General features: G+C 47.4%; 1 protein-coding gene across 9 annotated transcripts in view; it reads right to left on the bottom strand.

Moving 5' to 3' along the window:
- NUGGC (nuclear GTPase, germinal center associated) overlaps positions 1 to 17,581 on the bottom strand; it is a 1,501,499-nt gene that overhangs the window by 1,002,032 nt on the left and 481,886 nt on the right. For all 9 annotated transcript variants that reach the window (XM_069221057.1, XM_069221058.1, XM_069221055.1 and 6 more), the window contains one exon: positions 7,418 to 7,599. In XM_069221057.1, coding sequence (XP_069077158.1) covers positions 7,418 to 7,599 — 182 coding nt within the window. The remainder of the gene's footprint in view (positions 1 to 7,417; positions 7,600 to 17,581) is intronic.

Below are 17,581 nucleotides of genomic sequence, written 5' to 3'. Positions count from 1 at the left end.
ATAGGCAAAAAGGAACCCCATAATGATCAGTCCATGTAAGTGGCAACAAAGGAACAATTAGAACTCTATAAAGATAGTGGACAATAGGGTTCAGTATGTGTCCTGCCAGGTACATAGGTTTTGAAATGACTTGCCAGAGACCCTGAAAGATGAGGGTGGTGAGAGACAGAAAAAAAAGCATTGCTCCTTTTGGGTCATGACTGAGGGCCACAAAGTCAAGCCTTTTCTGTTTCTCCAAGTGGAAGTTTAAATCTCGAAGAACAGAGTTCCTGGGAGTTACTGTTTAATGACAACAAGGCCTTCTAGGCCCAACTGTTTTCACTAATCGTTAACATGCTGGCCAAGTCAGGCAGGTGACGTCCCAGCCCCCTCTAGACTGGGTAACCAAACCCCCTTCCAGGGTTATTTAGGGTCTGTCTCTTGGGTGGGTCCTCAGATGCAGCTTGCAAGATTCCAGCAGGACTGCAACCTCTGCCTCAACTTCTATCCACTGGAACCCCGAATGGAACCTCCAGGAACCTACAAGCTGCATCCACAACTAAGTTTCTGCTTGCAATATTGTTTCCACGGCTCCTTCCAGCTTCTGCAACATTTCACTAGCTGTGCATACTCTGAGGACGGCGAGTCTTCAGTCTGCATGAGAAGAAAGAAGTAATCTTCCTTGGAGTGAAGGAGTCACTCCCATACATCTGCAGGCACCAACTTCAATGATGACAGGCTGTGTCGATCTCTCATCCTGAGCTGCGTGGATCCTGCATCACAGGTGGTGGTCCGGAGTAGTACTCTTGGTCCTCTTTGCCAGCTGTCAAACTTTGGAGGAGGTAAGCCCTTGCCTTCCCACGCAGGATAGTCCCCCCCATGCACTGCGTCAACTGCAGCTACTAAGGTTTGTTGGCATATCATCCAAGGGATCTACAGGCTCTGAGCAGCTCCAGCACTCCTTCCTGCGATGCATAGCCCTCTGCATGATTCTCCTGCGGCCTTGGATCACTCTCCAGTTTTGCTGCGTGGGCTCCTCTGAGACTCCTGGTTCCTCTTCCAAGGTTTCTCCTGCGGGGGCTCCCTCTTCTTCTGTCGAGACTCTGCCTTGCTGAGGGTCCCCCTAGGACTCTCCCATGGGTTGAGTCCACTAGACCTTGCTGGTCCCCGGCAGCTCCACTTTGTGCTTCACCGCAACTTCTGCCTTTGCCAAGGCTTGTTGGTGGCTTTTCCACACCACTGACTGACTACAATCTTCTATCTGGCATGGGACATCGACTGCATCCTCCAGGAACTCTTAACCTGCGCCTGGGCTGCATTCCTGACCGGCTTCATCCTACCGCCGACCAATTCCTGAAACCACACCTGGGTGGGCAGTGGCTCCTGCTCCCCCCCGGACTCTTCTGTGACATCTGGACTTGTTCCCCTTCTTACCCAGGTCCTCCTCTTCAGGAATCCACTGCTGGTTTCTTCCAGTCTGGTCTACGTGTTGCATTATCTTCTTTTCCTTCCTTTTAGGTGGTTTGGGGAAAATCCAGAAACGTACTCCTTTCTTCCTGGTCGCTGGGGGGGGCACTGTGGTACTTACTGTAGGATGTGTCGCTGGTTGCAGGTTCTTTGAGTCTGGAGACAGGCCGGTAGGTTGCAGGAATCTGATTTCCTGGGTTCTGGGGTGCCCCTTAATACTAGATTTAGGGGTGTGTTTAGGTCTGGGAGGGCAGTAGCCAATGGCTAATGTCCTGGAGGGTGGCTTCACCCTCTTTGTGCCTCCTCCCTGTGGGGAGAGGTGGGGAGAGGTGCCCTACTCCTATTGGGGGAATCCTCCAAAACTAAGATGGAGGATTTCTAAAGGCAGGGGTCACATCAGCTCAGGGCACCTTAGGGGCTGTCCTGACTGGTTGGGGACTCCTCCTTGTTTTTCTCATTATCTCCTCCAGCCTTGCCGCCAAAAGATGGGGCAGTGGCCGGAGGGGCGGGCATCTCCACTAGCTGGGATGCCCTGAGGCGTTATAACAAAGGGGGTGAGCCTTTGAGGCTCACCGCCAGGTGTTACAGTTCCTGCAGGGGGAGGTGAGAAGCACCTCCATCCAGTACAGGCTCTGTTCCTGGCCACAGAGTGACAAAGGCACTCTCCCCATGTGGCCAGCAACATGTCTGGTGTGTGGCAGGCTGGTAGAAACTGGTCAGCCTACACTAGAAGTTGGGAAGGTATTCAGGGGGCATCTCTAAGATGCCCTCTGTGTGCAAATTACAATAAATTGCACACTGGCATCAGTGTGCATTTATTGTGCTGAGAAGTTTGATACCAAACTTCCCAGTTTTCAGTGTAGCCATTATGGAACTGTAGAGTTTGTGTTTGACAAACTCCCAGACCATATACTCTTATGGCTACCCTGCACTTACAATGTCTAAGGTTTTCCTTAGACACTGTAGGGGCACAGTGCTCATGCACATATGCCCTCACCTGTGGTATAGTGCACCCTGCCTTAGGGCTGTAAAGCTCATGCACATATACTCTCACCTGTGGTACAGTGCACCCTGCTTTAGGGCTGTAAGGCCTGCTAGAGGGGTGACTTACCTATGCCACAGGCAGTGTGAGGTTTGCATGGCACTCTGAGGGGAGTGCCATGTCAACTTAGTCATTTTCTCCCCACCAACACACACAAGCTGTGAGGCAGTGTGCATGTGCTGAGTGAGGGGTCCCCAGGGTGGCATAAGACATGCTGCAGCCCTAGAGACCTTCGCTGGCATCAGGGCCCTTAGTACCAGGGGTACCAGTTACAAGGGACTTACCTGAGCGCCAGGGTTGTGCCAATTGTGGAGACCAAGGTACAGTTTAGGGAAAGAACATTGGTGCTGGGGCCTTGTTAGCAGGGTCCCAGCACACTTTCAAATCATTAATTAGCATCAACAATGGCAAAAAGGTAGGGGGTAACCATGCCAAGGAGGCATTTCCTTACATATGTATTAAAATTCTATAAACAATGTTATGCTTATATATACATATAACGTACATACATGTGTGATTTGTATGTGCCCCGGGGTCCCCCGCACATCAGTGGGAATATTCAGTACTTATAACTTTGAGGATTCCCCTGGAAAAGAACTAGGATTTGAGGTAAGTAACTCATCCTTATCATTCTCATTCTGGTATGCTTCTGTTCAGCTGAAAGTAAGTTGGAATAGTTTAGATTTCAGACCCTTGCTGTCCTATACTCTACTTTCAGACATGGAGTTAGGGCGTTCCCCTGTTAAGGACTCTGAACTCACAGTTCTTATTCACATCTAGGGTCTCGCTGAAATCTTTCACTGATTAGATGAGCAAATGCACAGGAATGTATGTAATGTGAAGTATGAGTGATTCTTTATAGGTATCTCAGACATTAGACCTAGTAGGCCTTGTGCAAGATGTTAAAAACAGATGTAGTTGAGGACGGCATGACACTATTCAAGCCGGTTTGAGGACCTCATCATTTAAACATGCATTTACATTTTCATTGACTATAAATATCCATATTTGTGAGGAAGAAGAGTATTAATATGCATGGCCTTTTAATCTTATGTGGACTGATGTCAGTCTGGCCAACCTTAAGGTCATGCCTATTTACCCATCTCCAGTGGCAAAGGGACCAGCAGATTGGTATTTAATTCCCTGAATTAGATGTTGCAGGACGTTTCTTATACATTTCAGCCACTTAGGGCTTTTTGTATCCGAGGACCACTTAATGCCCATGCAGTGGCTCCCCAAGCTTCTCTGCAATAGCCTGCACCATTAATATCACGGCTGTCTGGAAGACCTAGATATTCACTCCCTGACCGATATGGCTTCTGTAGGAAGCTGGCCTGGTGTGTGGTGGGTACCTAAGGTACTTGCTACTTATACCAGGTCCAGGTATCCACTATTAGTGTATTATAGGCACTGTCTAGAAGACAGGCTCTCTAGGGGTAGCTGTGGGTGAGTGCCCCAGGGCATTCCAGCTAGCTGAGATGCCAGCCCCTCCGGCCACTGCCCCCACTCTTGGCGGCAAGGCTGGAAGAGATAATGAGAAAAGCAAGGAGGAGTCACCCGCCAGTCAGGATAGCCTCTAAGGTGTCCTGAGCTGAGGTGACCCCTGCCTTGAGAAATCCTCCATCTTGGGTTTGGAGGATTCCCCCAATAAGATTAGGGATGTACCCCCCTCCCCACAGGAAGGAGGCACAAAGAGGGTGTAGCCACCCTCAAGGACAGTAGCCATTGGCTACTGCCCTCCCAGACCTAAACACACCCCTAAATTCAGTATTTAGGGGCTCCCCAGATCCCAGGAAATCAGATTCCTGCAACCTGAACAAAGAAGGACTACTGACCTACAAGCCTGCAGAGAAGGAGAAAGAAGACAACTGCTTTGGCCCCCAGCCCTACCGGTCTGTCTCCAACTTCGAAAACCTGCTCCAGCAACGCATCCGATAGGAACCAGAGACCTCTGAAGCCTCAGAGGACTGCCCTGGACTACAGGACCAAGAACCTCCTGTGAACAGCGGCCCAGTTCAAAACCAGCTACTTCCAAAGACTTCACGTTTCCCGCCGGAAACATGCAACTTTACACTCTGCACCCGACGCTCCCGGCTCGACCTGCAGAAAACCAACACCTCAGAGAGGACTCCCCGGCAACTGCGAGCCCGTGCGTAACCAGAGACGACCCCCCCGAGCTCCCACAGCGACGCCTGCAGAGAGAATCCAGAGGCACCCCTGACCGCAACTGCCTGTAACAAGGTACCAGACGTCTGGAACCAACACTGCACCTGCAGCCCCCAGGACCTGAAGGAACCGAACTTCGACGCAGGAGTGACCCCCATGCAACCCTCTGCCCTGCCCAGGTGGAGGCTGTCCCGAGAAGCCCCCCCATGCCTGCCTGCACCGCTAGAGTGACCCCCGGGTCCCTCTATTGAAACCTATACAAAACCCAACGCCTGCTTTGCACACTGCACCCGGCCGCCCCTGTGCCGCTGAGGGTGTGTTTTGTGTGCCTACTTGTGTCCCCCCCCCCAGTGCTCTACAAAACCCCCTGGTGTGCCCCAGAGGACACAGGTACTTACCTGCAGGTAGACTGGAACTGGAGCACCCCTGTTCTCCATAGGTGCCTATGTGTTTTGGGCACCTCTTTGACCTCTGCACCTGACCGGCCCTGAGCTGCTGGTGTGGTAACTTTGGGGTTGCATTGAACCTCCAACGGTGAGCTGCCTATGCTCCAGGACTGAGACTTGTTACTTACTTCCCCCAGGAACCGTTGATTTTTGCAGTGTGTCCACTTTGAAAATAGCTTAGTACCATTTTTACAAAGACTGTACATGATATTGTTTCCATTCAAAGTTCCTAAAGTATCTAAGTAAAGTACCTTACATTTAAAGTGTTTAATGTAAATCTTGAACCTGTGGTTCTTAAAATAAACTAAGAAAATATATTTTCAATATAAAAACCTATTGGCCTGGAATAAGTCTTTGAGTGTGTGTTCCTAATTTTTTGCCTGTGTGTGCAACAAATGCTTAACACTACCCTCTGATAAGCCCACTACTTGACCACACTACCACAAAATAGAGCATTAGTATTATCTAATTTTGCCACTATCAACCTCTAAGGGGAACCCTTGGACTCTGTGCACTCAGATAGTATATACAGAGCCAACTTCCCACAGTACCCATAGGAAAAAGGGTCTGAATCTGACCTGGGGCGAATAGGCCCCATCGAAGACCAAGGCGGCATTGCCCGACCTGCTTCGACTCCAAGTCGCCGGGGATAAGGATTGAGTCAACGTCGACAGTGGGCACTACTGACGTTGTGAGCGTCGACAATCGACCCGGCGCTGGGGAAGGTCTCAAGGGTGCGACCGGCACCGGTGCGGATCCACGAGCGGCTCCGGAAGTGACCTCGGTGCCCGGAGCCGAAGCCGTTGGCATGGAACCCAAAGGCCCCTCAACTGAACCCCTTTGGCCCGAAGGCACCGAATCGGGATCGGTCCTCCTAAAGATGAGGCGCATGGCCTCATAAAATTCTTTAAGCTGGACGGGGGTCGATCCAGTTCCAGGAAACTCGGGACAGCGCGGAGCCAACCCAAACACAGGTTCCAAGGACAGAGACCTTGAGCGTAGACACTCTTCCCGCGTCACATCAGCCGAAAGACAGGGTGAAGTCAGAGAGCGATGGGATCCCTTTGACTTCTTCTTACTTTGACCCGTGGATTTAGAAGAAGACGAGTGGTGATGGCTCCACAAACGGTCTCGAGACCTTCCTCTCGATCGAGACCGTGACTTACGCGGAGTCAAGTGCCGGGCCTCTATTAGCCTTAGGGACCGCTCCCTCAAAGCCTTCGGGTGCATGGCCCGGCATTCAGAGCACGACTTTGGGTTGTGGTCGCGCTCGACACCACAGACAAACCCGATGAGGATCCGTTGCCGACATCGTACGGTGACAGTCCTCGGCTTGAAACCGGTCTTCGGGGACATCATCGACGCACCAAATATCTCACTCGAAAACTCGACAAAACGGGCAAAGTCGGTCAAACACAGACCAGGGTAGCTCTTCTCCGGATCAGCACGTGGCGTGGAAAGAAAACAACAGACATCACTGCGCGAAGGTGGCCTCTATAAACTACTCACAACGTCATCACGCCGACTACGACCCCAACGACGCCTGTGGAGTCAACTGACTCCACCTACCGACGCGCAAGGGTAATGCTAGAAGAAAAATCTCCGGATCACGTCTGACACCTGGGGGAAATTCTAAGGTAATGAATCTGCAACTAGAAGTCTCTATCAGCCCCTATCAGACATTGCACATCCGTGACATGGTTAGTGGATTGCTCCCTCATTGGCTGAAGTTAATGCCTAAAACATAGAAGCAGAGATGCAAGTTACAGTGCTCTATTACATTCATGCATATTTATACATCTGCTATTGATAATTAACTAAGGACTTTCATTATGAAGGTGGAGAATGATTCAGCCCAAGCAGTATCTTTTTTGTCACCACTCTATGTCAATGTCCCAAATCAGAAAGAGAATTCGCAGTACCCAGCTAACACCTGAAGGGTGAAATGCTTGGTCTGATTGTAGGCACTGGATGTTAATAAACGGCCAATGCTGTCACTACCATCACCAGTGCCAAACTTAACTAGTACCAATATCGCTACATCACTTATAAGGGAGAAATGTTGAGGATTCATCTTTTTCACTGCCTTTTTTATTCACCCATAATATGTTTGCCCTTGTATTTTCATTCTAATGAACTAAAACCAGATCTTAATGGTGACCTATTGTAAAACCTCTATGACCCTAAAAATACCCTGAACAACGGAGATTTGCATGCAGCAAGTTAAGATCACTTTAAAATAATTTGAAGATAGAGAATAAATTGTTTTAAACAAATATTAGTTTAAGAAAGTATTAAGGATCATAGACATGCTCACCTTTTTATCTCGACCTTGAAGAAGGTATCTGTTTTGGTGCAAATAAACGCCAAGCCATCATACTGTCCATCCATGTACAGCTGCCGTCGCAGGCTCTCGTTCAGCAATTCTTTCGCGGTTTTGTCATCGACGGCCCGGGTAATTTGTGCTACCACCCACACAGCATGACATTTTTTCAGATACTAAAATATTCCGAAAAGAGAAGAGGTTAGGAGTGGTGTAGTACTTTAGGGAAAAGGACAGAATAAAATGATTACAAACAAGGATAGGCAACTAAATTAAATATGGATAATAATTCACAAAAGAGTACAAAGCACACTGAAGACCTGAAAAACTGCTGCTATATGCTAAGAGGTTCTCAATTAACACTCTTGACATTGGCCAGTTCAAATGTTCTTCAACTACTGCTCTTTCCCACCACAGCTCAATGTATTGGTCAGTGGACCAACCCACTTTAGCCACTGGACACCTTCACTTTGAGTAACTGCATTTTGCTCTTGCACACGTATACCTAAACCTTAACCCTTTCGCTGCCAGGCATTTTCCCCCTCAGGTGCCAAGCCTTTATTTGCCTGCTTCGGGCAGTTCGCACTTCGGCCCTCATTAATTTTTGTACACATAACCTACCCACCCCAAATTTGCGTCCTTTTTTTCCTACATCCTAGGGATTCTAGAGGTACCAAGACTTTGTGGGTTCCCCTGAAGGAGACAAAGAACCAAAATATTGTGAAAATTTGGGGTTTAAAAAAGAGAAAAATGGTGAACAAGGGCTGCAGAAGGCGGCTTGTGTTTTTTTCCTTGAAAATTGAATCAACAAAGCGTTTGCTGTGCTAAAAATCACCATCTTCCCAGCTTTCAGAAACAGGCAGACTTCAATCAGAATTACAACGTAATTTTGGCATTTTACTGGGGCATACCCCATTTTTACTATTTTTTGTGCTTTCAGCATCCATCCAGTTAGTGACAGAAATGGGTGTGAAACCAATGTTGGATCCCAGAAAGCTAAACATTTCTGAAGAGTAGACTAAACTCTGAATTCAGCAAGGAGTAATTTGTGTAGATCTTACAAAGGTTTCCTACAGAAAATAACAGCTGAAATAAAAAAATATTGAAATTGAGGTTGAAAAAAGCAATTTTTTCAACGTTTTAGTCTAACTTTTTCCTGTGATGCTACATTTTGGAAAACAATATACCATTACGTCTGCTGGACTCTTTTGGTTGCGGGGATATATAGGGCTTGTAGGTTCATCAAGAACCCTAGGTACCCAGAGCCAATAGATGAGCTGCACCTTGAAATGGGTTCTTCTTCTATACCGGGTATACAGCAATTAATTTGCTGAAAAATAAAGAGTGAGAAATAGGTATCAAGAAAACCTTTGTATTTCCAAAAGGGGCACAAGATAAGGTGTTGAGAAGCAGTGGTCATTTGCACATCTCTGAATTCTGGGGTGCCCATACTAGCATGTCAATTACAGGGCATTTCTCAAATAGGAATTATTATTTTTTTGTTATTTTTTTTTTACACACTGTCTTACATTTGGAAGGAAAAAATGTAGAGAAAGACAAGTGGCAAAAACACTTGTTTTGCTATTCTGTGTTCCCCCAAGTCTCCCGATAAAAATGGTACCTCACTTCTGCGGGTAGGCCTAATGCTCGCAACAGAAAACTCAACATGTACACATCACATTTTTACATTGAAATCTGACGTATTTTTTTGCAAAGTGCCTAGCTGTGGATTTTGGCCTCTTGCTCAGCCAGCACCTAGGGAAACCTACCAAACCTGCGCATTATTTAAAACTAGACACCTAGGGGAATCCAAGATGGGGTGACTTGTGGGGCTCTCAGCAGGTTCTGTTATCCAGAATCCTTTGCAAACCTCACAATTTGGCCCAAAAAACACTTTTTCCTCACATTTCATTGACAGAAAGTTCTGGACTCAGAGGAGCCACAAATTTCCTTCCACCCAGCATTCCCCTAAGTATGCCAATAAAAATGGTACCTCACTTGTGTGGGTAGGCCTAGCGCCCGCGACAAGAAATGCCCCAAAACACAACGTGGACACATCACATTTTCCCAAAGAAAAAGGACCTGTTTTTTTTGCAAAGTGCCCAGGTAGGGGGGCAGTAGCCAATTGCTAGTGTCCTTGAGGGTGGCTACATCCTCCTTGTGCCTCCTCCCTTTGGGTGGGGGTGGGGGGGGGTGGATGGGGGGGGGGACATCCCTATTCCTATTGGGGGAATCCTCCAAAACCAAGGAAGGGGTCACCTCAGCTCAGGTCACCTTAGGGGCTATCCTGACTGGTAGGTGACCCCTCCTTGTTTTCCTCATTATCTCCTCTGGACCTGCCACCAAAAGTGGGGGCTGTGTCGAGAGGGGAGGACATCTCCACTAGCTGGAGTGCCCTGGGGCATTGTAACATGAAGCCTGAGCCTTTGAGGCTCACTGCTAGGTGTTACACTTCCTGTAGGGGGCAGGTGTTAAGCAGCTCCACCCAGTGCAGGCTTTGTTTCTGGCCTCAGAGAGCACAAAGGCTCTTACCCCATGGGGTCAGAAACTCGTCTCAGTGGCAGGCTGGCCCAGACCAGTCAGTCCTGCACTGAAGGATTGGGTAAAATACAGGGGGCATTTTCTAAGATGCCCTCTGTGTACATTTTCTAATAAATCCCAACACTGGCATCATTGTGGGTTTATTATTCTGAGAAGTTTGATACCAAACTTCCCAGTATTCAGTGTGGCCATTATGGAGCTGTGAAGTTCGTTTTGACAAACTCCAAGACCATATACTTAATATGACCACCCTGTACTTAGTGTCTAAGAATAGACTTCGACACTGTAGGGGCATTTTGCTCATGCAGCTATGCCATCACCTGGGGTATAGTCCACACTGCCTTACGGCTGTAAGGCCTGCTAGAGGGATGACTTACCTATGCCACGGGCAGTATTTTGGGGGCATGGCATCCTGAGGGGGATGCCATGTCGACTTTGTGTGTGTTGGAGGGGGAAAAAAGGCAATCTGCAATGGCAGTGGGTGTATGTTAGGTGAGGGGGTCCCTTAGGGTGGCACAACACATCCTGCAACCCTTAGCGACCTTCCCTGGTCACAAAGCCCTTGGTACCACTGGTACCTTTTGCAAGGGACTTATCTGTGTGCCAGGGGTGTACCAATTGTGGAAACAATGGTATATTTTTAGTGAAAGAACACTGGTGCTGGGGCCTGGTTAGCAGGGTTCCAGCACACATCAGTCAAGTCAGCATCAATATCAGGCAAAAGGTGGGGGGTAACTGTGACAGGGAGCCATTTTCCTACAGTTTGGCCAAGAGGCAGCTCCTAAGGGTTTTCGTGCTCATACACCCCCCCCCCCCTGGTGTCTGATGATGTCAGATGACCTGATCAGTGCCCTGTCCCTCTCTGCACTGGAAGCTCACCTTCCAGTGCGGATCGGATGAGAAATGCTTTTGCATTCTCCAAGGGGAGGCAGAAACCCCCTAGAAACCAGGGACAATTCATTTTTCTTTTTTTTTTTAATATGGGCGTGCAAATTTGTTTTAGGCCATTTCTGCAGATGGCACTGGGATTTTTTTTTTGTGCCAATTTTACGCAAGGGGAGCGTGACCCCTTAGGCAAGGGTCGCTTCCCTGGGGGAGGGAGGGCAAATTTATTTTAGGCCATTTCTGCTCCACTTGGGGACAGATCGCCCTATTTCTATTATGCCGATCTGCCCCCAGAGGAGGGGGGGACCGAAACCACTTAGGCACCTTTTGGGGGGGTGGGGGGGGGGGCTTTGTGTGTGTGTGTGTTTTGTTTGGGGAGGCAGCCCCTTGGGCAAGGGTCGCTCCCCATTGGGGCACTTTACTGTTGGCCATACCTGCCCTTCAAAATAAAAGGGTGGGGGTATGGTCATATGCCCACCCCAGATAAATGGGGCCAAAGTTGGCCCGATTCACACCCCAGTGGGGCAGAAAGTCTACTAGATGCCAGGGAATTAAAAAAAACACTAGTGGGGTGGTGAACACCAACCAGTATGGGCCTAGTTATGCCCCCACCCCAACAGTCTTTCAGTCCCCCCCAACTAAAAAATCTTATCCCACGGCAAGCAAGAGGACATTTGATTATTTTGGGGTTTGGTTTTACATCTGGGCCATGAGAGCTTGGCTAACTCTCAAAATTGTCCCACTTGGAATGGTGAGGGCTGCACTTTTTGGACTTTAAGAAGCTGCCATGTAGAAAAATCCACAAGACCTAGACACATCTGAAAACTAAACATCTGGGTGAGACCAGGGTGGTGCTTCACATGCACCCTGCACCATTTTCTTACCAACAATGACCTGCAACCTTTGCTTGAAATCTCACATTTTTCCCACATTTTTACAGGAATCCACAAAATTCCTACCACCCAGCATTGTCTCATCTATACCAATAAAAACTCTGCTGCACTTCTGTAAGGAAATCCCTCCTTGGCATGGTTACCCCCTAACTTGTTGCCTTTGCTGATGCTACGTTACGATGTGACAGTGTGCTGGGACCCTGCTAACCAGGTCCCAGCACCAGCGTTCTTTCCCTAAAGTGTACCCCTGGTACTAAGGGCCCTGATGCCAGGGAAGGTCTCTAAGGGCTGCAGCATGTCTTATGCCACCCTAGGGACCCCTCACTCAGCACATGCACACTGCCTCACAGCTTGTGTGTGCTGGTGGAGAGAAAATGACTAAGTCGACATAGCACTCCCCTCAGAGTGCCATGCCAATCTCACACTGCCTGTGGCATAGGTAAGTCACCCCTCTACCAGATCTTACAGCCCTAAGGCTGGGTGCACTATACCACAGGTGAGGGCATATGTGCATGAGCAGTATGCCCCTACAGTGTCTAGGCAAAACCTTAGACATTGTAAGTGCAGGGTAGCCATAAGACTGTATGGTCTGGGAGTTTGTCAAACACGAACTCCACAGTTCAATAATGGCTACACTGAAATCAGGGAAGTTTGGTATCATACTTCTCTGCACAATAAATGCACACTGATGCCAGTGTGCAATTTAATGTAACATACACCAAGAGGGCATCTTAGAGATGCCCCCTGAATACCTACCCGACTTCTAGTGTAGGCTGACCAGTTCTTGCCAGCCTGCCACACACCAGGCATGTTGCTGGCCACATGGGGAGAGTGCCTTTGTCACTCTGTGGCCAGGAACAAAGCCTGCACTGGGGGAAAGTGCTTCTCACCTCCCCCTGCAGGAACTGTAACACCTGGTGGTGAGCCTCAAAGGCTCACCCCTTTTGTTACAGCGCCCCAAGGCATCCCAGCTAGTGGAGATGCCCGCCCCGCCGGCCACTGGCCCCACTTTTGGCAGCAAGGCTGGAGGAGATAATGAGAAGAACAAGGAGTCACCACCCACCAGTCAGGACAGCCCCTAAGGTGTCCTGAGCTGAGGTGACCCCTGCCTTGAGAAATCCTCCATCTTGAGTTTGGAGGATTCCCCCAATAGGATTAGGGATGTGCCCCCCTCCCCGCAGGGAGGAGGCACAAAAGGGTGTAGCCACCCTCAAGGACAGTAGCCATTGGCTACTGCCCTCCCAGACCTAAAAACACCCCTAAATTCAGTATTTAGGGGCTCCCCAGATCCCAGGAAATCAGATTCCTGCAACCTGAAGAATAAATAAGAACTGCTGACCTACAAGCCTGCAGAGAAGGAGGAACACGACAACTGATTTGGCCCCAGCCCTACTGGCCTGTCTCCAACTTCGAAAACCTACTCCAGCGATGCATCCGACAGGGACCAGCGTCCTCTGAGGCCTCAGAGGACTGCCCTGGACTACAGGACCAAGATACTCCTGTGAACAGCGGCCCTGTTCAAAACCAGCTACTTCTTTGCAACAAAGAAGCCACTTCCAAAGACTTCACGTTTCCCGCCGGAAGCGTGAGACTCTACACTCTGCACCTGATGGCCCCCGACTCGACCTGCCGAAAACCACCACCTCAGGGAAGACTCCCAGGCAACTGCGAGCCCGTGAGTAACCAGAGACTAAACCACCCCCCCCCCCCCAATGCGTGCCTGCACCGCTAGAGTGACCCCCGGGTCCCTCCATTGAAACCTATACAAAACCCGATGCCTGCTTTGCGCACTGCACCCGTCTGCCCCTGTGCCACTGAGGGTGTGTTTTGTGTGCCTGTTTGTGCCCCCCCTCCCCCCTCTCCCCCAAGTGCTCTACAAAACCCCCCTGGTCTGCCACCAGAGGACGCAGGTACTTAACTGCTGGCAGCTTGGAACCGGAGCACCCCTGTTCTTCGTAGGCGCCTATGTGTTTTTGGCCCTCCATTGACCTCTGCAACTGACCAGCCCTGTGTTGCTGCGTGGTGAGGTGGTTTTGGGGTTGCCTTGAACCCCCAACTGTGGGCAGCCTATGCCCAGGAGACTGAGTGTGTAAGTGGTTTACTTACCTGAGAAACTTAACCAAACTTATCTCCCCCCAGAAACTGTTGATTTTTGCGCTGTGTCCACTTTTCAGTCAGTCAGAAAATTCTTTATTCGGCAGGTTGCCATAAAAGTACAAATACATTTTAAACAAGTTAAACATATTACCAAAATCACATATAAAAAGATATATAAAAAGTTAGAAACATGTCAATAGAATTCAATATCATATTCTGTCCTATAGTCATGGGCACAAAACTGACAGATTAAAACCAGTAATATGCAAATTATAAAAGAAATAGCATATACTTAGATATGGTCAAGTTCATGAAATATACTTACCATTTTAACCAAACTAAGTTATGCTAAGATACGGCCTTATCAGACTATTCATATAGTTTCCTAATAATAATTACAAAATATATAAAAGATCTGGAGCATATCAATGCAGTTCAGAATTGTGTTATGTCCTAAAAACATAAACACAAAGCTGACAGATTAAAATCAATAATAATATACAAAATTTAAAAGTAGCGTGTACTTAGGTTAAAATCGTAAATTCATTTCATAGACATTGTCCATATCTAGATTATGCAGAAATACAGCATAATTGGACTGTTCATATCGCTTCCTAATGGTGATAGCAGACTTGATAAAATTTAATACAGAATAGAAAATTTTAATAGTTGACAATTTCTCAACATAAATCTGAGCGTTGTTATGAGATGCAAATTTTAATTTGCGTAAACTGGGCAAAATAAAAACATGTCTAGGTGCAGTGTATAATATATAAAACAGTAAAAAGGGGCATGTGCTCTGCTTAGATCTAGCATCACAGGGGCAATTTGGAAGCTCTTTTTGCCAAAAACATGGTTTAGGAAAAGCCACTCTGAAATTAAGTTCAATCTAAGTAAAGATGACAAAAAGCATACTTGGGGGCTCGGGAACCAGGTAAAATAGGTTTCAAGAGTATCCGTGGTTGAAATTTGAACATAGGGATCAAAGGTTTTCAGTTTCAAAGCCCCGTGTAGTCTAAGATTGAAGGGGTACTCAGTGTGCAGGTTTTTCACAAGCTCCTTTGCATTTGTGGGTATAGACCTTGGCTCGAGGAACATGAACTCGAGCCCCAAATTTTGAAAGAATGCATGCATGTGTAAAAACCAGGGGATTCTATTCGTTTTAGCCAAATGACAATAAGCAGACAAACAATCTTCTACCAGAGTAGCCTCAGAATTACTCCAGCATCTGACCCATAGTAAGAGGGGGGCAACCGCAATCAGATCCTCTATGTATAGTAAGCCCAATTCCTGGTGGCAAATAATATTTGCTATGTTCTTAGGTGCCTGCAATAGTCTATGGGCATATTTATTCCCGGCCCGTTGGAGCTGATCTGATTTAGTATAGCCCCATATGCCCGTGCCATATATGGCTGCTGAAACACATTTAGAATTATAGAGCATAGAAATCTAGTATGCCGGTCTGTGTCCCAATTTACGGGCAAAACGGAAAACTGCTTCAACAATTCTCACCATTTGCTGAGACTTTATTCCGAGATGAGTGTTCCATAGCATAGAAGAACTTTCATGCATGCCTAAATAAGAAAACAAGTTACTTACCTGTAACTACAGTTAATCAGTATTGGTATATTTCATAAATTTTGTGAAAGGACCCAAACCTGCCTGCTGTCCAATCGGGCACCAGCACCCTCTAGAACCTTCTCCAGAGAAGCTCCCTTCATCAGATTTTCCAGCACAAGAGTGAAAAATTAAAACCTGAGAGGAAATGCGAGCATCAAAGGGGAGGCGGGTGGGTCGCATGTGAATTTATGAAAGATACCAATACTGGATAACTGTAGTTACAGGTAAGTAACTTGTTTTCTTATCCAGTATTGGATCTTTCATAAATTCACATGCTTGAATCTGAATAGACAGCAGTATGGTTGATAAACATTGTATCCAGCGTGGGTGGAGGGTGCGAGCATGAAGACCCTCTATCTCAAATATAAATAATAATAATAGAAATAATAATAATAATAACAACAATCATAGTAAACTCATACATTTCTGACCGTGAGTTACGAAGGAATACAGATACTTTAAGTACGTGTATGTATATAGTAAAATTCATGTATATGTATACACATTCATAAGTAGATACATACACTTTTACATATTCACATGGAAGCATAATAGAAACATGGTTATTTGTATCTAAAACCATATGACTATAACTAAGGAAAGGTCTCACCTTAATGAAAGAGATGGCATAGCACAGCTTGTCCTACTAGAGAGTCTGTTCTTTGTGATGACTCCAAACAATAGTGCTGCATAAAGGAGTGTGTAGTTTTCCATGTCGCAGCCTGGCAAATTTTTTAAAGGGCAATACCTTGAAACAAAGCAGCCGATGTGGAGACTGCTCTTGTGGAGTGGGCTCTCGGGCGCCTAGTCAAGGGTTTTCCTGCCTTGGTGTGACAAAATTGGATTGTTGAAATCCATTGGGCTATAGTGGCCTTGGTTACTCCTGTTCCCTGACGTCCCAGAGAATAAGATACTAGGAGTTGGTCTGATTTCCTGATGTGCTGGGTACTGTGCAGGTAAAATTTTAGGCATTGTTTGATGTCCAAAGAATGGAGAGTTCTCTCTGCTATCGTAGTAGGGTTTGGAAAAAAAGTTCGTAGAATAACGGGTTCATTGAGGTGGAATGAAGATGGAACTTTGGGAATATATTTGGGATTGGTTCGGAGCATAACGAAATCCTCAGAAAAAACTAAAAAGGGTTCTTTAGTAGTGAACGCCTGTATATCACTGACTCTCCTGGTAGAGGTGAGAGCGAGCAAGGTTGACACTTTCCAGGTGATGTACTTGAGATCAGCCCTATGGATGGGTTCAAAAGGGGCTTTCATGAGTTGGGAGAAAACAATATTAAGGCGCCACTCTGGCGGAGGTAAGCGTACCGGAGGAAAGGTGCGGAACAGCCCTTTCATAAACTGTTTGATGACTCTGGTTGAACCAATAGACGGCATGTTAGCCGATCGTCTGTAAGAGGCTATAGCTGCTAGGTGAATCTTGACTGATGCATAGGCAAGACCAGCTTTGGAAAGGGAGAGCAGGTAAGGAAGAATTTGCTCAGGATTAATTTGAAATGGGTGAAAATTGTTCTGAGAACACCAAACACAGAACCTCTTCCATTTTAGTTTATATGTCTTGTTCGTGCTCTCTGCTCGTGCTTTAGATAATATGAGCCTACATTCTTGATCGATGTTCATATCTTGGAACTCTCTGTACTCAGGAGCCAAGCATGCAAGTGCAGTGAAGTTGGGTCGGGATGTAAGATGAGACCCTGATTCTTCGTTAGAAGATTGTGGTTGCAAGGGAGACGGACTGGATTGGCTATTGACCGGAGGAGAAGCTCCGTGTACCAGTACTGCCTCAGCCACTTGGGGGCTATGAGAATGATCTTGCAGCATTCGGTCTTCATTTTCCTGAGGAGTCTGGGAATCAGTGGAATGGGGGGAAAAGCGTATGCAAAGATCCCGGACCATCTTATCAAAAGAGCATTTCCCCACGACCCCGGGAGTGGGTATCGACTGGCGTAAAACTGGCATTTGGCGTTCAGATTGGTGGCGAACAGGTCTAGGATCGGCCGACCCCATCACTGGAAAATGCTCTCGAGTATGGTCTGGTTGAGTTCCCACTCGTGAGTTGTCGTCTGTCCAGCTGAGAGAGTCCGCTAGAGCATTGTTGACCCCGCCAGGTGCTC

The sequence above is a fragment of the Pleurodeles waltl genome, chromosome 2_2 (assembly GCF_031143425.1).
Source record: "Pleurodeles waltl isolate 20211129_DDA chromosome 2_2, aPleWal1.hap1.20221129, whole genome shotgun sequence".
Classification (NCBI taxonomy): domain Eukaryota; kingdom Metazoa; phylum Chordata; class Amphibia; order Caudata; family Salamandridae; genus Pleurodeles; species Pleurodeles waltl.
The sequence above is the reverse complement of the archived record's forward strand: the minus strand, read 5'-3'. Positions and strand labels throughout refer to the sequence as shown.